This window comes from Dunckerocampus dactyliophorus, chromosome 9 (assembly GCF_027744805.1).
Source record: "Dunckerocampus dactyliophorus isolate RoL2022-P2 chromosome 9, RoL_Ddac_1.1, whole genome shotgun sequence".
NCBI classification, from domain to species: domain Eukaryota; kingdom Metazoa; phylum Chordata; class Actinopteri; order Syngnathiformes; family Syngnathidae; genus Dunckerocampus; species Dunckerocampus dactyliophorus.
The window spans coordinates 31,652,603-31,679,141 of record NC_072827.1 but is presented as its reverse complement, the minus strand read 5'-3'; the positions used below and the strand labels follow the sequence as shown (position 1 = coordinate 31,679,141).

Sequence of the window (26,539 nt, the reverse complement as noted above, 5' to 3'; positions counted from 1 at the left end):
TTGTCGTCATGGAAAGTTTGACAAGTCGATGAAGGCGCTAGCAGCTGCTCCTTTATTCCTTCAACCACTTGAGCAGCAGGAACAATCAGCATCTGTCTTATGTGCTCCCCTAAACCCTTCCCCCCGCAACCCGTCTTAACTAGGAACCTTTGCTTTCCCATCGCGTTGCAACACACGCTACCTTCCTACTTTGCTTTCTCACCTTCCTTATCAAACATCCTTGCACACTTGCTGCCTTCTTTTGCGTCATGGGGCTTCTTTTGCAGCCCTACACACACACACACACACACACACACACACACACACACACTGCTTATTAGGAGGAAGAAAGGAGATCGAAACAGAGTTGTTTATTGTGTTGTGTGTGTTCTCTGAACAAGCAAAACACACACACACTAAAGGATTCCCTGGATGGAGTCTGTCTATAGCAGGGGTGTCCAAAGTGTGGCCCGGGGGCCATTTGCGACCTGTGTCTGTTTTTTATTGGCCCTTGGTACATTTGAAAAATATCATTTAGCAAGAAAACTAAAAAACAAAACAAAAAATACCCCAGCAAAAATGGAAAAAAGAGCAGTAATTTTCCAAGAATAAAGTCCAAATATTAAGAGAAAAAATGTCAAATCAAATTGTCAAATCACGAGAATAAACTTGTAATATTATGAGGAAAAATGACATCCTTGTAGTCGCATAAAGTTGCATTTTTTAAAAAAAAAATATTTTTTTTAGGGTGTGACATCATGAGAAAGCAAACAAAAAAAAAGGGAAATAAATCCAATCAAGCCCAAATGAAAGGATAACATTCGGTAAGTATGAGAATGGAAAAGAACATTTCCCAAGATTGAAGAAGAAAGTTGACTTTTTGGAAGCTTATTTGGAAAATAAAAAAAAAAAAACAAACAAAAAAACAAAAATGGCAATGGAAAAATGCGCGTTCCTCGGCTTGGCAGAGGCCGTTTGGACACCCCTGCCTGTGTAAAAGTGTCCCGCCCCGAGAAGAAACCCCACCCGTGGTTGACTGAGAAGCGAGGATGCTTTGTTTGGACACGTGACTCGTTTATTTGGGCCGTACCAAAGCAGAGACACATTTTTGGCAAACATTTCCATTGAACGCTAAGAAAAGCGGCGCGTACGCTAACCGGGGCGTATGCTAACCCGGGGCGTACGCTAACCGAGGCTGCACCGTATTTCCAAAAGAAACGCAATAAAGGTCACGATGAGATAAAAAGGTGGTTGGCGTCAGCATTCAGTTGGTCAGTAAAGACGGCGTGGAGAAGGCAAAGGAAGCTAACACTTGAGGTGCTTCTTGCTGGACATGTCGTTCCACACGCGGTGCATCTCCTCGGGGGAGATCTGGTGGACGGTGATGACCCTGCGGTAGCGGCACAGGCTGTAGGCCATCTTCCAGTGGTTGAAGCCGGTGTTCTGGTACGGATGGATGCCCAGCTTGCGCAGGCACAAGCCCACGTAGACGTCCTCCAGGTGCAGCAGGCGGGTGTGGAGGGACGTCTTGTAGATGAGCTCGGCCACGTCCGAGGAGAAGACATAGCCCGTGCCCGAGCAGAAGGGCGGGTACTTGCTCTCGGGGTACACGTCTCTGGGCATGTACCACTTGCTGCGCATGTCCCTGATGGGCCCCCCGTTGATGACGTAGCCGGTGAAGTACCGCTTCCTCGGCTTACTGCTGGGTTTGAGGAGCTTGTACAGGAGATTGTCCATGTTGATGAAGACGTCGCTGTCCGTCTTCAGGATGTACTGCGCCTTGGGGCAGAAGGTGGCCACCCAGCGCATCCCCATCATGGTCTTGAGGGTGAGGTTGTGGTACGAGTCGATGAAGTCCTCCACCACCATGTCGTGGAAGATCTGGCTCTCCTGCTCCACCATCCGGTTGAGGATGGGATCCGTGTTCCTGCCCAGCAGGAAGATGGTGAGGACGCGCAGGTCGCTGAAGGTGCTCTCGTCGCCCCAGGTCTCACGGATGGCTTGGCGGGCGTCGAACTCCTTGTGCGTGGTGCTGATGAGGACCACCAGGAAGGGGGCGCGCTCCTCGCACTTCTTGGGCTCGTTGATGACGAAGGGAAAGGCGTGCGGGTTGAGGGGTCGCGTTCGGATGTTGGTGAAGGTGACGTTCTTGGCGGCTCTGGCTGTTTTGCGCACGGACAGAGACACGTGGCCCACGTAGGCGGATGTGGGCCGAGACACGCTCAGGTACCACAGAGCGCTGGCCCAGCACACCACCGTCAGCAGGTACAGGCATGACACCTTGGAAGGCATCATGATGCGTTCGGGCGCACACCGGGGAGCTGGGTTTTAGGCCGCCGTCTGTCCGAGCGCAGCTGGGCCGCGTCCAGCTGCTCCCGTGTGCGCTTTGACATCAAGCCTCTCTAACGGACCGTGCCCAAAAAACTCATTTCTACGCAAATTCCTGGACGTCCCGTCTGCTTCCTTCACCTCACGCCTGAAACAAAAACACACAAAACACAAAACATGTGATGTACTCTAAATACGCAATACACAATACATACGTAATATGTACTTAAGTAATACACACATTGTAATATGTACTTAAGTAATACACACATTATAATATGTACTTCAGTAATACACACATTGTAATATGTACTTCAGTAATACACACATTGTAATATGTACTTAAGTAATACACACATTATAATATGTACTTCAGTAATACACACATTGTAATATGTACTTAAGTAATACACACATTGTAATATGTACTTCAGTAATACACACATTGTAATATGTACTTAAGTAATACACACATTATAATATGTACTTCAGTAATACACACATTATAATATGTACTTCAGTAATACACACATTGTAATATGTACTTAATACACACATTGTAATATGTACTTAAGTAATACACACATTGTAATATGAGAATAAAGAGTTCAATGTATGAGAAGAAAGCGTTCAAATGAGGTGTGATGGTGTCGTGCATCTCTTCAGGAAGGAAGGAAACAAGCAGATTAGCACCGGTTAGCATCATCCCACATCTGCCTTCCTTACCTCGCCCCCTCCGCATCCGTCCCCCCCTTTGCATGGCTGTCTCAGGGATTGCCTACAACATAAACTTCCCACTTTTATTCTATTAAATTTACAACCTTTTCTCTCGTAAACGAACCACTAAATTTACGACAAAAACTCGTAAAATTCCAAGAATAAGGTCGCAAATTTCTGTGAAGAAAAGTCTTATATTTACGGGAAAAAACTCTTAATATAACAAAAATAATGACGTAAATTTACGAAAGTAAATGTCGTACTTTTACAACTTCATTCTTGTAAGTTTACAACTTTATTCTGGTAGATTTACAACTTTGTTCTTACAATTTTTATCTCATAAATGAACAACTTTTTTCTCATAAACGTACGACTTTATTCTCATAATGTTATGACTTTTACATTTACGACGTCGTTCTAGTAAATTTACGACTTGATTCTTGTTTTACAACTTTTTTCCTCATAAATTTACAACTTTATTCTAGTACATTTGCGACTTTGTTCTTATAATTCTTTTTGGTGTCCAACAGTGCCAAATGTACATTCTTGCCACTTTTCGGCTGTTTTTAACGTTTTGATCAGGAGTGAGTTTACACTTGAAGGTCCCGCAGAGACGCAAGTCCAAACAGAAACAGCCTAAAATAAAAGAGACATCGTATCTGATTTCCATGGAAATGAGCTTTGAAATGTGATTTTTATTTTCATCGGTGAGCTCTTCCCAGCGACACAAACGTTTGTTTTCCTTCTTTGGAGCCGCAGGCGTCCCTCAGGGGAACAGCAGAGTTGTTCTGCCTGAGTCCAGTCTTGTTTTCGTGTCGGGTGTCCCGTTACACGTTCACAAAAACACCAATGAAAGCAACACGCTCAACCTCCAACGTCCCTCCTCAGCAACACTTTACTTTCATTTGGACAGCAGGGGGGTCCCAAGTGTGGGCTGGGTCGGCCCGTGGCGCATTCCAAAATTATAAAACAGCAAAAATGGAAAAATCTGCAGTAATTTTGCAAGAATAAAGTCAAAATATGTCAAGAAGAACGAGATGAAGTCATAACTTGATGAGAATAATGTTGTCATATTCCTGCATGCGATGAGGAAAAACACGAAAAACACGTCGAAATTAGACGGCTTTTTTTTTTTTTAAGTCAAATGACGAGAAACAAATTAGGTTGCAGGAAAAGATTACACTGCAACAAGAATAAAGACCAAATATTATAATAAAGTCATCATGATGACAAGGGAACGTACAAGAAAGTTCAAACAGTTGGAAAATTTGAAAAAAAAAAGAAAAACAGCAAAAACGGAAAAAAAGTCCAAATATTAAAGTTAAAAAAACAAAACAAAATAAAGTTGTAATTTTTGGGAAAATTAGGTTTGTTGAATAAAGTTGAAATATTATGAGAATGAATTCATAATACGACCACAAAGATGTTCTGAAGATGATAGAAAGCTGAACTAGTTGGAAAATGAAAAAAGAAGAAAAGCAGCAATAATGGAAAACACAGAATCAAGTCCAAATATGGAGAAGAAAATCTTATTCCAGCCAGAAAAAGAGTCGTCATTTTGCGAGAATGAACTTGTAACATGAGGAAAAATAATGTCATTTTTGTAGCATAGAGTTGTAATACAAAAAAAAATAGGAAAACTAACCTTTTAAACGTCGTAGTATTTATGAGAATATTAGGCATATTAAATATATTAAATATTAGTGCCTAATATTTATTACGTTATGAGAAACAAACAAAAATAAAATGAATAAAGTTGTCACTTTGGGAAAAGTTAGACTATTGTGGGAATAAAGTCATCATTCCAAGAAGAACATTTCTAAGAAGGAAGCTGAAATAGTCTGCAAATTTAAAAAACAGAAAAACAGCAGAAATGGAAAAAAACGCGGTCATTTTACGAGAATAAAGTCAAAATAATAACAGAAAAAAGTCGTATTGTAACGAGAAAAAAGTTGCAATTTTACAAGAATAAACTTAAAAAGAACATTTTAGTAGCATAGAGTTGAAATTGTGAAACATAATATTCAATGTAATATTATGAGAAACAAAATAAAGTTGTACGTTTTGGAAGATTAGTTTGCAAATATTGGAAAAAGAAAATTTACAAAGATTATTTAAGAGAAGTGCACACACACGTGCACACACACGTGCACACACATGGTTCAGCTCCAAATGTGAAAATGGTAAATAGTTGGTGGTGTTATATTTGTCAATAAATTGTTATTTTGATGTGTGTTGCTGATGTTGGTGTACTTGTTTACATATTTCAGCTGTCAAAAGCAAACAAAGTGAAAGTTCGGCTTGAAATGCATCTTTTCACACAAAGCTGATATTTTCCTGAAACTTACTTTTGTTCTACTGCTGATTACTAAAGAACGCAAAAAGGTTTTCTGATGAAAGACGGAGTCTGATGTTTCTTTTGGTAGGTTCCATGTTCATATAACCATAGAACACAATATCTTGTGGGCCTTGAAAGATCGCTCCAAATGGTATAAAATGGCCGCCACTGAAGGGATTGAAGGAGTTCATAACATAACAAAATTGAGATTAAACATACCGAATGTCACCTCTTAGCATGTGTACAAAACATCACGGTGGCAAAGGTTTGATTATTCACTGTGGCCCTCGCTGGTGGAAAAAGTTTGGACACCCCTGCTGTACAGCCTGACAACGTGAAGCTAAACACGGCACGCAGGATGGAGCGCTCAGGACTGCAGTACCTGACACGTGCCAGGAGGCCCATGGCTTTTAATGGGCTGCTTCTATCATCACCATCATCATCATCACCACGAGCAGCAGCCTTTACACCAAAGCAGGAAGTCAGGAGAAAGAAGTTCTTCCATGTGATTTCTTACACATTAGCCACATTTCCAAATCTTGGATTGTGGCAAGAAGAAGGTCTCAGACCACAAAATGCCAGCATTTCTTCACCCTTCAGTCATACCGACGTCCTGCATCACAGCGAGCATTCACACGGTTGCTGGCAACTGAAGTGATGGACAATTTAGTCTCCAATCAAGCTAACGTGCATGTTTGGGATGCGGGAGTGAACCCACGCGTGCAACCTCAGCACACACGACGAGTACAAGCAGGATCACAGCTGCTGCTTGCAAGGCAAACGTTCTCACAATGACGGAAGCATAGCTAAATGTGTACCTTGTCTTCTACTCCCAAATATTGTTGACAAACGTGTCTTAGTGAAGATCGTAAACCCAAGCACCCGTCCAGGCCCGCCACCATAATCAACACATCAATGAACCACACCTGAAATCAAAAGGAAGTGCATCATTTTACTTTGGCAAGTCCATGCGTGTTTGCTTTCATTCTCTTTCTCTCCCAAACCGGCTGGCAGCGTTGGTTTTGTTGCTGCGTCCTGTCAGTCATCCAGCATGTGTTGGCTACGCGCTAGCGAGTGCGCCTCTTGCTAGCTGCGTGCGATCAAGTACTTTCTTCAATTTTTTTAGTTGCATAATAGACACAATCACACCTTATCACATACACGGGTGGGGCGGGCTGGATTGGGGTGCCTCATGCCTGTTCCGCGGCGCCTGCCCGCCAGGGTCGGGGTGTGGTCGTGGACTTGTCCTGCGGCGCAGTGGCTCTCCCGGGGTGGCCTGGCTTGTGGGATGCCTTTGTCTGGTTCGCCTGCCTTTCCCTGGGGTGGCCCGTTGGGCCTGTTGATGCCGGGGCTCGCGCCAGGGAGGCGGCTTGCGGTGCTTCCCCTGGACTAACACGTGCCGCGGGCGCCTCTGCGCTCTTGGGGTGGATTCGGCAGTCTCCGGGGGGCGGTGCCGGTGCTGCAGGTGGCCCGCGTGCCGCCGTGGGGGCTTGTGGTTGCTGCGCTGCGGTGGCTGCTGGGGCGCCGGGCCGTATGGTGGGGTCGTGCTCTGCCGGGCGCTTGGGCGTTTGTCGCCGCTGCTCTTTGTGCTCTGCTGGGCTGTTGTCTGTGTCTTCGCCTCCCCCGGTCTGTCTGCGGGCTTGTCGGGGGTGGGGCTCTGGTGTACGAGTGGTGCGCCGTCAGCTCTGGTGGCATGTGGCTGGTCTGGCTTCTGGTGGCTGGTGGCGTCCGTCGGCTGGTCTGCTGCTGGTCTCGCCTTCTCGGCTCTGGTGCTTGGCCTCCCTGCGGATTGGGGTGCGGCACTTCCGCTCTCTCTCCGGGGTTTGCTGCCCCGTGGGTGTCGGCTGGCGCTGTGTGGTGGTTCGCCTGGCTGCTCGCCCGTTTGCCCGCCCGCTTGCTCATTTGCCCGCTTTCCTCCTCGCCGGCTCCTCTGTCTACCTCGCTGGTGGCGTCCTACCGTTGGGATGGTGGCCTGGTGTCTTCCTGCTCCCTGCGCCACGGGTTCTGGGTTGTATGTCTGGGACCCCAGGGACCCCAGGGTCCCCGGCTCCGCTGCTCCTTGGGTTACCAACGGGGAATAGAGCGAGGCTTCCGGGTGTCAGGCAGTCGACCACTGTGTGTGTGTGTGTGTGTGTGTGCATGCGTCTGTGTGTGTGATTTTATTTATTTTAGTTATTTATTTTTGGTGGGGGGCATACAGGGGTTTGCTCCGTGGGGTCGGGTACTGGGTGATACTCTGCCGCCCGTGCCTCCGCCGGGTGGGTGGGGGGTGTGCTTCCTGTATCCCTGGGTGGGGCGGTCCTGTGTCGGGGGTCGGGCGGGGATATTATTTTGTCCTTTCCGTCAGGGTCTTTATAGTCGTCACAGACATTTATTTGCTGATGTCGTTCTGTATGTTTCTCCATTTTACTGCATCCAGAAGTCCCACTAAACGTTCCATCTGATTAAAGGTAAACAGCGTATTCCACACACAATATTGATCAAAGTTGATCTAGCAAGCATTTATGCAAATGAGCTGACGTCCGCATTGACACACAAGGTCACCTTCACAGCACGTCCGGGTTATTTCTACGTTATTTTGTCAATATTCCGACAATAACAAAAGTACGACAGAGTGTTAGGGCCACGTTGAAAAAAAAATAATCTGAGATTTCGAGAGTGAAGTCGTAATAGTAATAATAAAAAAGCCGTAATATTACGAGAATAAAGTGGCCGGATTCTCTCTGTTACATCCATCTCACTTGACGCATGTCTGCCGTGCGTGTGCTAACTTCATCTCATGCCGCACAGATAGAGTACTACTGTATTTTTACCATTTTTCTTTCACTTTCACAAAAACTCCAGAGATAAGATAAATTAGATCGCGATCATGTACAAACAGCCCCTCCCCCGTGGGAACACAAGCCGGTCCATGGGTCAAAAAAGGTTGGGGGCCACTGCTGCAGGTCACCCAACCAGCCAACAGCACCCCCAAGAGGACCCTAGGGGCCGTAACACCTCCCCACTTCAGACAATAGCAACAAAGAACAAAAAAAAGTGCTCCTCCTTGCAAATCAGGATTTGACGAAGTAAACCTGTTGAAATATGATGACATCACTACTAGCAGGAGAGTGTAGAGGGGGAGGAGCCACCTGCTGCGGCCCAACAAGGTGCGCTGTATTCAGGCACACGCTCAGAGTGATGCCATGGAGGTCTCCTGAAAAACCTTTGCACTTTTCAGGCGTTTCAGGTGGCTGGTGAGGTTCTTTGTGTGCTCCGTAGCGTTTCTCCCCTCATGGCCGAGCATTTGGTACAACAAGCACGCAACATGTCTTCCTCGGAAAGTGAATGTTTACAAGTGAGCTCAGGGGACGTTAACGTCACAGGCAGGACGAAAAAGGAGCGCTTGATTTGCTCGCCTGCACAGTACAAGTAATCTCGCCTCGTTGGAGCGCTTTTTGAACTGATCGGTCATCGGAGTTGTTTTTAATGTTATGGGATGTATCGGCATGACGTCATCATTCCCTCCATAATTACCGTACACCCCCCCGTCTATTTTTGCATCTGACACCAGGCGACGACGAGCACCAACAGTGGACAGGAAGTGTTCATGTGAAAGAATCACATGTCACAGAAGCCGGCTTGGACAGAAATGTAAAAATAATGGGAAGACGTTAGCATCTCCGGCCAAGCGCGTCCCACACAGCATCCAGGTAGTCATTAGAGGACAGATGGTGCCGCGGATGATTGGACTCTCTGCTGACCTATTTGAAAGCGTTTGCTACATCAGAGGGGAGAGGGAGCGTAAGGGTACAGTCAGAAATGTAAAAGATGCTCCTGTAACGTGCAGCGAGTTCATCCGTCCTGAGGCTGCAAAGTGCCTCAACAGGCTGGTGAAAGGTTTGCCAATAAAAATGCCAGGAAGGTTCCTTATTGCATGAGGCCGTGTAAGCAACAAACACAAAGGATGGATGTCTCATCACGTGAAAATGTCAAGGAAAACGGTGCTTTGGAAGATAATAAACGAAAAAGAATAACAAAACGGCATCACAAAACGTGATGATAGAGTTTGCATTCGATCAAATGCGCCGTGCGTGCGGAACAAGTGCGTCTCAAGGGGCCCATGGAAAGCTCCCGAAATAATCTCCAGGTATGATTATTATATTCTCCTGGCAAACAAATGAAAGCAGCGATCTCTCTCCTGAATGACACAGGATGCCATATTTACTCCACCTGGCAACACGGGAACAGCCTCCATGTTCGTGTTGCACACTCCGTTCATTCATTTCATTTGGACGCTTTTCCCTAACCCTCAAACCCTAACGCTAGCTCTCTAACTCTATCACTAACCCTCTACCCTAACCCTAACCCTCTACCTATAACACCAACACTAACCCTCTAACTGTAACACCAACACTAACCCTCTACCCTAACCCTAACCCTCTACCTGTAACACCAACACTAACCCTCTAACTGTAACACCAACACTAACCCTCTACCCTAACCCTAACCCTCTACCTGTAACACCAACACTAACCCTCTAACTGAACACCAACACTAACCCTCTACCTGTAACACCAACACTAACCCTCTAACTGTAACACCAACACTAACCCTCTACCTGTAACACCAACACGAACCCTCTAACTGTAACACCAACACTAACCCCCTAATGCTAACCCTAACCCTCTAAGTCTAACGCTAGCCCTCTAACTCTAACGCTAGCCCTTGGATAAACTTTGGATAAGTGGATTGAGTCAAGTTGTCTCTTTGAGCTCATGCGGAGGTGATCTCTGCTCTTGTCTCGGTAGAATCCAGTGAGACGTGATGATGCATTTGCACAAGTTCCTTGCACACGGCCAAGCGCACGTGTTGCCTTCCAGATGGCCAGGAAATCCAAAGCGACCTTTATTGTCTGTGCACAGGCGGCATGCCTTCTTCTATGGTGTCTGAAACGAAGGCTTTGCCAGCTCGGTGCTCTCGTGCCGGAGCAATCATCTACTGGAGGAATTTCTCTCTTCCTGCAGGATAACCTGACAGGAAAAGCAAACACGTTTGCAAAACATGCGTTCCTTTTATCTGCTTTGTCAACGTGTGATCCAATGAAATGTTTCTCTTCCTTTCACTGCACCATCTTCTTCCTCAGCGCCACAGCGCCGTCATGCATTATGCATTCACCTTCAATACGTTGCAAACCGCACGCAGCACGGAACCAACAAAACGGACCACTTCTTCTGCTCGTCCCAGTAGGGAAGGCTTCTTCCTCCAGCTTCAAGCATCCTTCCCTCAGTGTTCTTCATTTGGGCTCAAGTAAATCTTGCTTTCAGAACTCCACATTCTTCTATCGTTCACTTCAACGAGGATGCGTTGAACAGTAAATTCATCAAAAACACATTTTGGTCCACAAACACGAGACTTACTGGAGAACTCGTTACACCACGTTGGCGGAAGAACACACACAGATTTTGATATCAAGCCGATATCAGCAAAATATAGTATCTGATTACATCGGCCTGCATCTAAAATGTCCAATATTGGCACTCGGATACGAGCAATCGATTTCAGACTCCACCCCATCACGTCCATCTTAGAGACCATGTGATCCCAACAACAACAGAGTGTGCTAACGTGTTAGCCTGGAGTCGGAGTGATGTCGGCCGTGTGTGTTTTTGGTTTTTGGCCGTCTCGTCACGCACAAGTTTCCCGTGGGAAGATGAATACGACCAACCTCATCACACATTGGATGCGGCGTCATGCGGGAAACTCCCACGGGACGACAGGAAGTCCGGTTTTGTTTTTTGTTTTATAAAAAGGCTAAAAAAATATATCTAACACCAAAGCTTTGTGTTATTACTTATTAGTATCAAACCTGGTTTATTTTATTTTTCTAAATTCCATTTTTTTGGTTACAATTTTTTAGACTTCCGTTTTTCACATTTTACTCTCATTTTACCCGCATAGAGTGTGTGCTTCCTGGGTTAGGAAATAAAATACCCATTAATGGCAAAAATCCTTACATTTATTGATGCAATACACCGAACCCCTAAACCCAACTCTAACCCTCTAACTCTAACCCTCTAATCCCAACCCTAACCCTCTAACTCTAACTTTTTACTGGATTTTTTTTTCTCCATTTTTGGTATTTAGTATTTCATTGTATTTCTACAATGTGCTGCGGGCCAATACTCAACACGTCACTGAAAATGGCCCCCGGGCTGCACTTTAGACACCCCTGATTTCAGAAAGTTCCCATGGAGTAAAACTGCGCTTCCATCACAGTCTCAAAGGGCAACTCTGCTTTTGTCAGCTTTGGCACGAGCATGACGCCAACACCAGCGGAACCACACCATGCAGCTCATGCAGGGCTGCTAACAAGACACAAGACAAGGAGGAAACTCCTAAAAAAAAAGGTTGGTATTGTCGGGTCGGGTCAGGTAGGGAAGAGTGGAATAGAGAAGGTGAACTGAAGTCTTCATTCGCTCCAATTTGCCTTCAAACGGTGAGCATGCTTGGAATAACTAAGGAGGAAGTACAACACGCTTGACTGAAGCTTGACTGAACCACTAAAATCTTCAAACCACAAAGACTGTCAGACATGGCATCATCCTCTTAGGCCCCTTTTTAGGTTGGCTGGTGTCACCAAAACAAGACGACGTCCACATCATGTACACACAGTGATAGACAATTACAGTCCAATCAATACAAACAATCAATACCACCTTCATTCTTCCTGACAAAGTCATTCATGTGCACACCATCGAGGGCGAAATGTTGTTTCATGTTGCATTCATTGAGCACCGTTGGTGGAAATGATGAATGAGGAGACGCTAAATACTCCCAATTCTTGTCCGCTGCACGGGTTTCTCCGATTATTCTTCTGGACCAGGGAAGAACCGCTGGAGGGACGATTCAAGATTCAATATTCAAGATTCAAGAGTTTTATTGTCATATGCACAGTAAAACAGGTAGTTCTACTATGCAATGAAATTCTTGTTCTGTTCATTCTCCCAAGAAAAGAAAGAAAACACAAGAAAAAGAATAAGAACATAAGAAACATAAATACCAATAAATTAAGCAACAACAACAGAAGAGACATTAATACAAGTAAATAATACAAATAAATAAATAAATAAATAAATAAATAAATAAAAGTGCTATGAGTGTGTGTGTGTGTGTTGCGTGCGGCGTGTGTGAGTGCTTCGTTGAGAAGCCTGATGGCCTGTGGGTAAAAGCTGTTTGCCAGCCTTGTGGTCCTGGACTTCAAACTCCTGTAGCGTCTGCCTGACGGTAGGAGTGTGAATAATGAGTGTTGTGGATGTGTGCTGTCCTTGATGAGGTTGTGTGTTCTTCGTAGGACTCTAGTTTTATAAATGTCTTGCAGTGAGGGGAGGGCTGCCCCAACAATGTTCTGTGAGGTCTTGATCACCCGCTGGAGTGCCTTCCTATCACGTGTTGTACAGTTACCGTACCAAACAGTGATGGAGGCGGTAAGGACACTTTCCATAGTGCATCTGTAGAAGCAACTCAGGATTGTGGTGGACATGCCAAATTTCCTCAGTCTTCTCAGGAAGTACAGTCTCCTTTGGGACTTCTTCAGAATTTGTTGGGTGTTGTGAGACCAGGTGAGGTCCTCGCTGATGTGTGTGCCAAGGAACTTGAAGGTTTTCACCCTCTCCACCTCAGTCTCATCAATAAACAGGGGTCTATGCGGCTCCTTTTCCCTTGTTCTTGGGTCAATGATCATCTCTTTAGTCTTATCTGTATTGAGAAGGAGATTGTTATCACGACACCAAGCTATGAGGTCCGCCACCTCTCTTCTGTATGATGTTTCAACACCACCAGTGATCAGGCCGATGACTGTAGTGTCATCCGCAAATTTAATGATGCTGGTGTTGTTCTGGGAGGCCACGCAATCGTAGGTGAAGAGCGTGTAGAGGAGCGGACTCAGCACACACCCCTGTGGGGTCCCAGTGCTCACAATTCTTGAGCTGGATGTGCGATTGTGGACTCTGACTGACTGGGACCTGCCTGTTAGAAAGTTAAACACCCAGTTACACACGGCAGCAAGGAATCCATTCTTACATGACAAACTCTGCAAGTTGGACAGGTGGAAGGAAAATGATGAAGGCAAATGTTGACAGACACGCGCACATAAAATCACGTGTGCAGAAATGATGCCAATTGGACAGATGGAAGCTTGATACGTCACAACGTAGAAGAACTGTTTGTCCACGGCGGCGCCCACCAGGGGAAGACGTTTATGTTGTAGAAAATGCTCACTTGTGTTTATCTTCACTTGGCTGTGTTTGAAGATCACCCAGGGGAGGATGAACTCCAATTTACTTCCAGTGAGCCTCCTCCAGAGACGCTGTGCGTCTGAGACCAAGCATATGGTGCCTTAATTAGGAAGCGTTCAACTGGCTGGTGGGAAAAAAACACCTGAGTGTGGAATTCTTCCACATTCTCTTCCTGGGTTGGCTGCTACGTTGGAGATAAACAAGAAACATTTCACACTAGACTTGTCCAAATAAACCACAACACCTCATATTAATGATGACCACATACTGTACTGTACCACATACCCTAGTACTCCCAAACAATGAAATACGACGTAATACTGCAATACCTAAAGCCATGCGGAGCAATATTTTTACTGGCTGCGACTCCCACACTCAGTTTCATCTTTAACTCAATCACATAATTTTGCAACTTGAACAACACATTCAGCAGGAAAGGCACCCACGGTGACCCACGGTGAGCCCACAACGTTGTTCTTCAACCACTACTCTTATATTTGTGTGCAGTAATCCCTCGTTCATGGCACTTCTGTCGGTTCCAGACCCCATTTCTACAAAGTAGCATTCCTTATTGAATAGAAATGGAATATTTTGGTAGTTAGAGCATAGAAAACCTGTTTACCGCCTTATAAATATGCTTTTTAACATTATTAGAGCCCTCTAGACATGAAATAACACCCCTATAGTCACCTTTACACTCCTATTACCCAATATAGTAGACATAATAAGAGAAAATAAGGCATATTTGACATAAATAATACTTGTGCTTGTGTGTGTCACAGTAAATGTGTTCCCCAGGGGAACCTAGTGGCAGGGGCACGGACATAATGTGGACAGGAAGTGACGTTGGGGGTTCAGAGGTGAGTTTTAGCTAGGCTTAGGTTCCGGGTGCAACAGTCGCCTGCGTTGTTATGATGATTATGATGTCATTAATATTACTGTGCTATCATTGGAACCTGCAATAAAGGCCTGTTGTTCCAGTGACCAATTCTGATGCTTGTGTGAGGCACACAATTACTGACACCTAGTGGCCAATGTAGAATGTTACATTCACCATTAGATTTTGCCATGTTGATATTTGTAGGAGCTATGCTAGGAAGTCATACAGCATATGATTCATATCAGCTTCACTTCTCTGATCCCGTTTTTGCTCTTTTTCAAACCTCCTTCTTGAATCATCTTTGTACCTTTATGACTTTATTCCCATAATATTTGCAGCTAATTTGAATGTATAACTTTATTTTGTTTCTCATACTATTATGACAGTATTGTCGTAAAACTATGTTTTTTTGTTAGATTACATTTTTTTTTTTCTTAATATTTCAACCTTATTCTTGCAAATTACTTTTTTGGGGGTAAAATTCATTTTTAGATTTTTGCCGTTGTTGTTTTGTTTGTTTTTTTTAGTTTCCTTGTTTCCTTGTATATTCAAAATAAATCAATAAATGATACATATTTTTAGGACCAAAAGTCTGCATGCGTGTCCTTCATCAGTTCATCACATTTACAAGAACATTCCATCAAAAAAGGAGATGATCATAAAAAATGGTGAGCAGGCGAGAAAGTGAGCGACTTGGCTCAATCGCAGCGAATCCAACGTGACGTCAGACACAACACAACTCTTCACACAACACAACACAACACAACACAACACAACTCTCAGCAAGACACTGGCTAGGAAAAAGGAGTTCAGAACAATCAGAAATGTTCCCATCTCCCCAAAACATATTTTACAAAGTAAAATTAAATTACATTAAATGATTATTTTAATGATCCATTAATTAATTATTTCAACTAAATGAAAACATTTAGTTGTTGATTTTATTTTATTATATTGATTACTTATTTCATTCATTAAAACATATTTTGAAAAGTAAAATTAAATTACATTAATTTCAATTATTTATGTAATTAATTATTTAAATTAAGTTTAATTATTTATTATTTTATTTTATTACGAACTATTTCATTAATTATTAAAACATATTTTAATAAGTACAATTACATTAAATTAAAGTATTATTCCAATTATTTCAATTACATTTTTTTTAATAATGTTTTATTGTATTATATTAATGATTTATTTAATTATTAAAACACATTTTAGAAAGTAAAATTTATTTAAATTAAATTCAAAATTTGTAATTTATTCATGTATTTAATTATTTAAATTAAATTAAACCATTTAATTATTAATTAGATTTTATTTTTTTTATTTATTTAATTAATTATTAAAACACATTTCATTATTTATTTTAGTTTGGTCTATTAATTATTTATTTCATCATTAAAGCATATTTTTAAATGTAAGTCAAATTAAATTAAAATTACTATTCAAATTATTTATTTCATTATTTAAATTAAATTACACCATTTAATCATTTATTGTATTCTGTTAATTATTTTTTATTTCATTATTTGAAATGAATGAAATGACATTAGTTAACTGCTTATTTGATTCTGTTATTTATTTTATAAATTCAATTAAATGTATTTAATTGACTTGATAAAGTATGTGTTTAATTTAATGGCATGTTTTCCTTTGGGTTGACTGTGATGTCAAATGGCCCCCGCTAGAGTGAAACACATTTGCAAGGAAGCTGAAAGTTCAAATATTTCATGTTTTTCATGCTGAATGTCGTCCATGTTGGCTTCCTGAGCTGCTGCGTGGTTGCAGCTGCTCGATACGTTTTCCTACAAACGTCAAGAAACAGTTTTGAGCTGGAGGGAAAGCATTTTGCAAACGGGCCAAAGCAATCGTGCCCTGCGAGAGCTGCAGAAAGAGATTAGGGTGAAAAACACACGTCGTTTGAAAAAAAGATATCAAAGAGAAGAAAAATGGCAGAAAAAAAGATGAGTGTTTCCAAGGCGTGAATCAGGAGGCTGGAGAGAGAATATTCGTTGATGCTACGTTCTTGTGACTTTCAGTGGCCACGTGATGCAATCATTGACATTTTGTCGTGGTCGTACGAGAGAGGGAAAGCTGCTGAAGGGTGAACGCCGCCTGCACAAGTGCACCGCCTCCAACCCTCCACTCCAAAATGCAACGTGAAAGAGGCGCCGACTCCTGCGAGTCCCAGCAGGACGACAAGAAAGCAGTCTAAGCCATGATTTCATGATTTCATGCCGAGATGTTCTCCATCCGTCATCTCGCCTTCAAGCTTTCACATCCGTCAACTCCAGACGCTTTCTTCGCAGAAAGAATGTGAACTCTTGAAGGACGCTTGAAGAAATGACGCTGCAGGCCACACGCGTCCCCTCGGATTTAACTTCAACAACTGCCAGGGGACTCCCCGGCAGGCGGGGGGGGGGGGGGGGGGGGGGGGGGGGGGGGGGGGGGGGGGTGTCGCCTTCACGTCTTTGCAGCAGTGACATCATCACCATGTCATCATATTCCCACCAGGACGCTCGATGACTGGTTTCCATCTTTATGGCGCTCTTCCTTCTTTGGGCCACCGATGGCAACGTTTGCACTTCAAGCACACCTGCTGATGACGCAACAAGAACATTCCTTCCTTCCAGCAGTGATGGACTCCACTTTATCTTCTCACTTGGAAAGCTGATGGCAGAATCTGGAGGACACACTTGTCTCCAATTGTAAATAATTCTAAATACTGTTTATGGCTGACAAAGCACCACTAAACAAGAAGACAGATCCAGCCTGCAGACAAATTCATCTCTGCATTTAAAGGAAAAGTGCACGTTTTTGGGAATTTGGCCCATCATCCACCATCTTTCCCTTTTCCGTATGTTCGAAAGACAGAAAAACAGTTAGCAATGCGCGGAATGGGACAGCGTGCACATGCTGTTAGCACATGCTGACAGGTACATTCATGATAGCTCACATTATTTTGATCATTTTAAACATGAGTGGAACTTCTTTCCTGGACGCATTAATTCCACGTAGCCCATAGATCCATAGCGGCATAGATCCATAGATACGTGGCCGGACCTGTGTGAGCTCATGCTGTTTCCATCAACAACAGCGGCATACAAAACACGCACACGTCCGACTTTCACTCGGAGCTAGTACGCGGACAACACGGCCATCGTGGGACATATCAGGGATGGGCAGGAGGAGGAAGACAGAAAACGGATCCAGGACTTGGTCAGCTGCAAACCACCTGCACCTCAACACCACCAAGACCAGGGAAATGGTGGTGGACTTCAGGAGAAACAGGACACACCCACAAGCTGTTGTCTTTAAAAGGTGACCATGTGGAGGTGCTTCACACCTACAAACACCTGGGGGGGCATCGGGATGATAAACTGGACTGGACTGCCAACATGGACGCTCTGGGCAGGAAAGGGCAGAACCGTCTGGACTTCCTCAGAAGGCTGGCGTCCTTCAACGTATGCAAGAAGATGCTACAGATCTTCTACCAGACTGTGGTAGCTAGCGCCCTCCCTTATGCAGTCGTGTACTGGGGGGGGCAGCCTCAAGAACACTCCCGGACAAACTGGTGAGGAAGGCGGACTCTGTCGTTGGCACGCAGCTGGACAGCCTGGCATCTGTGGCACAGCAAAGGACACTGAGGAGGCTCCTTTCCTTTCCTTCACGGACAACCAGCATCATCCACGCACAGAAGAGCAGATTACTATCACTGCCCTGCAACACTCATTCCCCCCCACGACACACGGGGCTGGACTTACAGTCATGGACAAAAGTCTTGTCATAGGTAGACAGTATGAAGTAAAAACCTCATAACTCCCCAACTAATCCTCCTATTGTTGAGAACTATGGTTCATATGAATCATTGCAGTCTTGGCATCCTCTGGTAAAAATGACACGACGTGTCTTCCAACCGTCTTCAATCAGTTATGATTATGTATTATATTATTACTATTATTATGTATGATGATGATTATTATTATTATGTATGATGATTATGTATATTATTGTTATTGTTATTATTATTATTATGTATGATGATGATGATGATTATTATTATTATGTATGATGATTATGTATATTATTGTTATTGTTATTATTATTATTATTATTATTATGTATGATGATGATTATGTATATTATTATTGTGATTGAAATTGAACTGATCTTACATATTGATTTATTTATTCTTATTCTATTTTCTTATTTCTGACATCTATTATTCATACGTCTTTTTTGCATGATGATGCAACTCCATTTTAAGCCATAAAAACGGCCACAAGGTGGCAGAAGTGTAATTTGCTAAGAGCCCAGCGGGGATCATGTGGATGGAAAAATCACATGACAGGAAGGAGGAAGAGCGTGAAGGGGTGTGGCGTGCAGAAGGTTACCCGCTGTCGGGACATTTTAACACATGCGCACACGTAGTTCAGTTCCATCCGTCCGTTTCCTACAGCGCTTGTGCTCGCTGGGGTCACATTATGCTGGAGCCTATCCCAGCTTCCGTCTTTCATCCCAGCCTTACGAGCCAAGCCCAAGGAAACTCCACAGCGCCTCCGCAGGCCAAGTGGTGCATTTGAGTCATTCATCAACAGCACAGCAAGGCCAATCTGGTTCCATTGCAGCAACGCTTGAAAGGAAAGGAGGGAATGAGGGGAAGGAAATCCGCAGGGACCACTTCCTGTCAGCTAATTTATGCACCGACTTCCCGCTGCGTCCTCAGGACACGCCCACACCAGCTCGAGGTTGACATCTCCAAAGCGTTGCTGTGTTGAATCCCAGCCTGGCGAAGCGACTTCACAAACGTTCATGAAAGGACGGCAGCTTGACGCCTTCAAGCGTGAACTTGTTTTATTCATCGTCGTCTGATAAAAGATTCACCATCTCGTCAGCGCTTCTCCCCTTGAGGGACCGCCAACCTCCAAACGTCCACGTTGCTTCTTTTGTCCCAGCCGTTGGGTTCATTAGAAGCGTGAGGAGAAGAAATGGGATCAGTGCTGCGCTTGCAGCCTCGGACCGCCAGTCAGCGAGCCTTCAAGCCTTCAAGCCTTCAAGCAGCTCAGCCGCAGAGACGACGCCTCAACCGTCTGGAAACTTCCACCAACGCCAACAACGCCAGCCGTCAATCATATCATCCTTTCACTTGTCATTTAGGGGTGTCCAAAGTGTGTCCCGAGGGCCGTTTGCTGCCCACGGCACGTTACAAATATAATTTAACAAGAACAACAACAAAAGCAGCAAAAAAGGAAACATTTGCAGTCATTTTAGGAGAACAAAGTTGAAATATTACAAGAAAAAAGTTGTAATCCAACAAAATAATTTTACACGAATAACGTGATATTGTAAGGAAAAACATCATTTTACTAGCATAACAAGGCAGCAAATAAAGTTAGAATCTTCAGAAAATTAGCTTCTGGAAAAAGTTATAATATTACCACAATTTTAAAATTCCAGCCGAAATGGGAAAAAACAGCTGTAACTTTACGAGAATGAAGTCAAAATATGAAGAGAAAAGAGTCGGATTCAAACCATTAAAAAGCTGCAATTTTATGACAAAAAATTCTTAATATGAGCAAAAATGATGTCATTTTAGTAGCGTGACAAAACAAGATAACAAAAGAAATTCGAATTTTCTGAAAGTTAGGTTGCAGAAAACATTCTAATATTACAAAAATTAGAAAAGCACTGGGAGAGCACAGACCTCCGCCCAGCTCCATAGTCCCCCACCCCATATTGTGATTTACACCATAAATATTAGTCCTATTTTTATATTATCTACATATTTACATTGCTAATTTTAGCATGCTAACAGTGCTGACATGCTAACGTTAGTATGCTAACACGTAAGCTGATAGAAAGTGTTCATATAAGTAGCAAGTTATGAAAATGGCAAAAACTGCTACTATGCTAATGTTAGCATGCTAACATTAGCACATTAACATGTAGCATAATAGTGCTAAGTGTTTATGTATGTGTTTAGATGTGAAAATGGCTATGAAAATGGTGTCCTGTGGGAGTACGGGATTGGTGGCGCGCTACTACATGCCATTCGGTCCTTGTACAACCGGAGCAGGAGCCTGGTTGGCATTGCCAGCAGTAAGTCAAGCCTGTTTCCGGTGAACTTTGGCCTCCGCCAAGGCTGCCCTTTGTCGCCGATTCTGTTCAAACCCCCCCATCCATGTTCCCACCCTCACCTATGGTCATGAGCTTTGGGTCATGACCGAAAGAAGGAGATGGCGGATACAAGCGGCTGAAATGAGTTTTCTTCGTAGGGTGGCGGGACTCACCCTAAGAGATAGGGGGAGGAGCTCGGTTATCCGGGAGGAGCTCAGAGTAGAGCCGCTGCTCCTTCACATCGAGAGGAGCCAGCTGAGGTGGCTCGGGTATCTAGTCCGGATGCCTCCCGGACGCTTCCCTGGTGAGGTGTTCTGGGCATGCCCGGCCGGGAGAAGGCCCCGGGGCAGACCTAGGACACGCTGGAGGGATTACGTCTGACAGCTGGCCTGGGAACGCCTTGGTGTCCTCCCGGTGGAGCTGGAGGAGGTGGTCGGGGACCGGGAAGTCTGGGCTTCCCTATTAAGACTGCTGCCCCTGCGACCCGGACCCGGATAAGCGGAGGAAAATGGAATGGAATGGAATGGAATAGGGTGGGGAAAACATTGTAAAAAGTAGTCAGATGGAAAAAGGAAACATGGCCTGCAAAGAACAATATAGGATGTGCTGGCCAGTTGTGCTGTGGATCGGAGCGCAGCAGCGCTGCTGAAAAGCACGTGCAAGGAATGCAGACCATCATCCGCCAATGGGGAGCGGTGGAAACATGTTTCCCTTCCCACTGACAGATGCTGCAGGCAAACACAATACAAACTCTACTGCCTTTTCATTTGTGGTATTTTTACGAGCTCCCTAAATCTGTGCTGGAAGCGTCATCCTCGCAAGTAGAAGCCACTTTGTAACCACTGAGGAGGAGGAGGACGACATCAAGGCTAAGGTAACACATTCAAGGCGAAAACAGCAACACAAAGCTTCCAAGCATCGGAATATCAGCCTTCCGAAGCGTACGACACCTTTCCAAGCATCTGGCATGTTGTGGCGGCACTGATGGTTCTGCAAACGTTTCTCTGGCTTTCATTTGGTGACGAACACACGGACGCACAACTGGTGCACGCTGGTGCACGCTGGTGCACGCTGCAACTTCCTTCTGGTCTATGTAGTACATCTCACCTTTACTATGTAGTACATCTCACCTTTACTACAGTATGTAGTACATCTCACCTTTACTATGTAGTACATCTCACCTTTACTATGTAGTACATCTCACCTTTACTACAGTATGTAGTACATCTCACCTTTACTATGTAGTACATCTCACCTTTACTACAGTATGTAGTACATCTCACCTTTACTATGTAGTACATCTTACCTTTACTATGTAGTACATCCACCTGGCAAAGCTGCATCCTTTCAAGTGTTACTATGTGGCCCTCGTTGGAAACACGCTTGGACACCCCCTCACTCTCCACTATACACTATCCAGTACACACTACACAGTACACAGCACACAGTATCCACTATCCAGTACACAGTACACACTCTTCAAGATTCAAGAGTTTTTATTGTCATATTGACTATCCAGTACACAGTACATTGTATAGACTATACAGTAGTATACGCAGTATAGTGTACATAGTATAGTGTGTGTAGTATCAAGTATGTAGTATAGAGTATGTAGTATGTAGTACGTAGTATAGAGTACGCAATATACAGCAGAGAATAGAATACGTAGTATAGAGTATGTAGTACGTAGTATAGAGCATAGAGTACGTAGTATTTAGTATGGAGTTTAGTGCATAGAGTACGTAGTATTTAGTACGTAGTATGTAGTATAGAGCATAGAGTACGTAGTATAAGGTACATAGTATAGAGCATAGAGTATGTAGTATTTAGTACGTAGTATAGTGCATGGAGTACGTAGTATAGAGTACATAGTATAGTGCATAGTGTACGTAGTATGTAGTACATAATACGTAGTATAGAGCATAGAGTACGTAGCATAGAGTATGTAGTACGTAGTATTGAGCATAGAGTACGTAGCATAGAGTACGTAGTACATAGTATAGAGCATAGAGTACGTAGTACTGTATTTAGTACATAGTACGTAGTATAGAGCATAGAGTACGTAGTATGTAGTATAGAGCATAGAGTACGTAGTATTTAGTACGTAGTACATAGTATAGAGCATAGAGTACGTAGTATTTAGTACATAGTACGTAGTATAGAGCATAGAGTACATAGTATTTAATATGTAGTACATAGTATAGATCATAGAGTACGTAGTATTTAGTACGTCGTATAGAGCATAGAGTACATAGTATAGAGTATAGAGTATGTAGTATTTCATACGTAGTACGTAGTATAGATCATAGAGTACGAAGTATTTAGTATGTAGTATAGAACATAGAGTACGTAGTATAAAGTATAGAGTATGTAGTATTTCATACGTAGTACAGATCATAGTGTACGTAGTATTTAGTATGTAGTATAGAGCATAGAGTACGTAGTATTTAGTATGTAGTACAGAGCATAGAGTACGTAGTATTTAGTACGTAGTACGTAGTATAGGGCATAGTGTACATAGTATGTAGTACGTAGTATAGAGCATAGTGTAGATAGTATGTAGTACGTAGTATAGAGCATAGAGTACGTAGTATTTACTACACAGTACAGTGCATAGAGTACGTAGTATGTAGTACGTAGTATAGAGCATACTGTACATATTATGTAGTATGTAGTACGTAGTATAGAGCATACTGTACGTAGTATGTAGTATGTAGTACGTAGTATAGAGCATAGAGTACGTAGTATGTAGTACGTAGTATAGAGCATAGAGTACGTAGTACGTAGTATGTAGTACGTAGTATAGAGCATAGAGTACGTAGTACGTAGTATGTAGTACGTAGTATAGAGCATAGAGTACGTAGTACGTAGTATGTAGTACGTAGTATAGAGCATAGAGTACGTAGTATGTAGTACGTAGTATAGAGCATAGAGTACGTAGTATGTAGTACATAGTATAGAGCATAGAGTACGTAGTACGTAGTATGTAGTACGTAGTATAGAGCATAGAGTACGTAGTACATAGTATGTAGTACGTAGTATAGAGCATAGAGTACGTAGTACGTAGTATGTAGTACGTAGTATAGAGCATAGAGTACGTAGTATGTAGTACGTAGTATAGAGCATAGAGTACGTAGTATGTAGTACATAGTATAGAGCATAGAGTACGTAGTACGTAGTATGTAGTACGTAGTATAGAGCATAGAGTACGTAGTACATAGTATGTAGTACGTAGTATAGAGCATAGAGTACGTAGTACGTAGTATGTAGTACGTAGTATAGAGCATAGAGTACGTAGTACATAGTATGTAGTACGTAGTATAGAGCATAGAGTACGTAGTACGTAGTATGTAGTACGTAGTATAGAGCATAGAGTACGTGTGAGCCGCTGGCTGAAGCAGGCGAGCAGGAGTGAGGAAGCAAAGATCCTTAAAGGAGGACGAGGGTTCACTCAACTAAAGACGCCTTGCAGAAATGTGACTGGACTAAGAAGGACGGAGGCGGAGCCTCCGGCAGCTTATTGCCACACGTGAACGATCAAACCAGGCGTCCTGCAGATACACAGGACGTCTGGCTTTCACCCTCTCGTTCTAGAGCGGCAGATGGACATGATGGACAAAAAACAAAAAGCACAGTGTGGCCCAGCAGCAAAGTGGATTAGCACGTGATCCAGCTACCCAATCAGCTCAGCACACCTCCCACTCTCAGCCCTCATTGGCTGAATGCTAGGTTCGTTAGCAGGCTTGGCCAGTGAGAATGAACAATACTTTCTAATGTGTTACATGTCTGTTACTTCACTCACACGCTACAACACAGGAGCTCAGAACATTCCAAAACACATCCTCCATCCCAACCAAATGCCTTCTTTTCCCTCCATCAAGAATCACCCCGAATAAGACATAGAAAACCTCTTTACCACCTTCTCAATCCACTTTTTAACATTATTAGAGCCCTCTAGACATGAAATAACACCCCTATAGTCACCTTTACACTCCTATTACCCAATATAGTAGACATAATAAGAGAAAATAAGACATATTAGCATACAAAACCTGTTTACAACCTTCTAAATACACATTTTTAACATTATTAGACATGAAATAAAACCCCTATAGTCACCTTTATAATCCCATTACCCAATATAGTAGACATGATAAGAGAAAATAAGACATAAATCGAAAATAAATAAATCATAAATCTGAAACGAAATAAGACACATTAGACATAAAAAAGATAACATAGACTCACACGTTAGCAGTACACATTAGTACTTCCTTGCAGCTAATATAGTAGACAGAATAAGAGTAAAAAAGCCACATAAGATGTAAATAAAACTCCTGCTCCAGCAGTGTCACAGTAAATTCGTTCCCAAGGGAACCTTAGTGAAGAGTCTAGTGTCTGTCTCACCCAACACTGACACCTAGTGGCCAATGTAGAATACTACATTCACATTTACAATGCTTCTTCTACCTTGTATTTGTATTTTACTTCATTTAGTTAGTTCATTTTGACATTTTTATGCTTGGAAATGCTTCATTTAGGCCAAGAATAAGTACAGTTTATGCATTTTGTTACTAATAATAAGCTGTATTCAAGGACAAAACTGATCATTGATCCATTAATTACTGTGAGAAAAAGGCACGGGAGCGACTTCCAAGACGGTGCACGGGAATAATTAGATGTTTCAAGTTGATGGGCTGTTGTCTAACTTTCCATGATTATTCTGCACTCAATTCCAAAACAAGAGCCAAGGTGCTGGCCACCTCCATTCCCACGCAGCATGAGCGGGATGTGGGCATCAATGAAGGCAATTCACACGCAAGCGTGGGAAACTCCCGTGGAAATGGAAGGCATAAACACCCACATTGGAGGTGAAGCCGCAACACACGGAGCAGAATCCCACCCTGGAGATAAAAAGGTGACGTTAGCCGTGCCTACCTCACCCCATCGCGGTTCCGTCCTCTCCACAACACGCCTCATCTCGGACACGAGCATCAGCAGCCTGCAGCGAGCTTATCAAGCTTGCTAAACGCATGATTGATACCTGACGTCACCCCACACGTGCCAAAATCCACCTATAGGCGTGTAAAATGAATCAAGCTCGACCAATCGTCGTCATGGCCCGCCCCCTTCACTCAGCCAGCAAGCTAGATTGAAGCGACGACAGAAGCGCTTTTCTTTTGGTGCTTTTAGCTCCTTCGCGTGGGACAATTTTGTTTTTGTTTTTTTTTAATAAAAGTGAAATAGCACAGTAAACTCAATTAGTTATTTACACATCTTGCCGTTCATTCCATATTCCGATCATTTGAATTTGTTGTTCATTATCATTCTAATTCATTCTTTTCATCAGGAAGATTGCTCAGAATATAGAAAATATGAGAAAACCAAAAAAAGATCTTATGATGACAAACATATGAAAAAAAATCCCAACGGCAAGTCAGAATTATGAGATTAAAAATTATGAGCTATAAAGTCACAATTCTGAGATAAAAAGTCAAAATTATGAGGTAAAAAGTCATAGTTATGCAATAAAAAAAATCCAAATTCTGGGATAAAAGTCAAAATTATGTGATAAAATGTCATAATTGTGACATAAAGTCCAAATTATGAGATAAAGAGTAAAAAATGATGAGATAAAATGTCTTACTTATGCAATAAACAGTCAAGATGATGAGATTAAATGTCATAATTCTGAGATAAAAAGTCATATTTAAGAGATAAAGTAATAATTCTGAGATACAAACTACACATGTTGCCTTCTTCACTGGAGCCTTGGTCACATGGCACTCGGCTCATGCTCACTTTGTATCTCATTTGTATAATTATGACTTCCCTTTGGGATATTATTATTCTTCCATAGCTTCCTAAACGTAATTAGTTGGCAGGGAAAATCAT

The 26,539-nt window shown here is 43.0% G+C and overlaps 1 protein-coding gene across 1 annotated transcript; it reads right to left on the bottom strand.

Moving 5' to 3' along the window:
- Positions 1-121: 121 nt before the first annotated feature.
- Positions 122-25,694, bottom strand: b3galt1b (UDP-Gal:betaGlcNAc beta 1,3-galactosyltransferase, polypeptide 1b). Its single transcript, XM_054786530.1, has 2 exons — positions 25,583-25,694; positions 122-2,455 (listed from the first exon to the last, which is right to left on the bottom strand). The coding sequence occupies exon 2, from the start codon at positions 2,272-2,274 to the stop codon at positions 1,285-1,287; it is 990 nt and encodes a 329-aa protein (XP_054642505.1). The 5' UTR covers positions 2,275-2,455; positions 25,583-25,694; the 3' UTR covers positions 122-1,284.
- Between the last annotated feature and the right edge of the window lie 845 nt (positions 25,695-26,539).

Excerpts from the sequence above, each read along its gene's own strand:
- b3galt1b (XM_054786530.1), bottom strand. The coding sequence starts at position 2,274 with ATGATGCCTTCCAAGGTGTCATGCCTGTACCTGCTGACGGTGGTGTGC.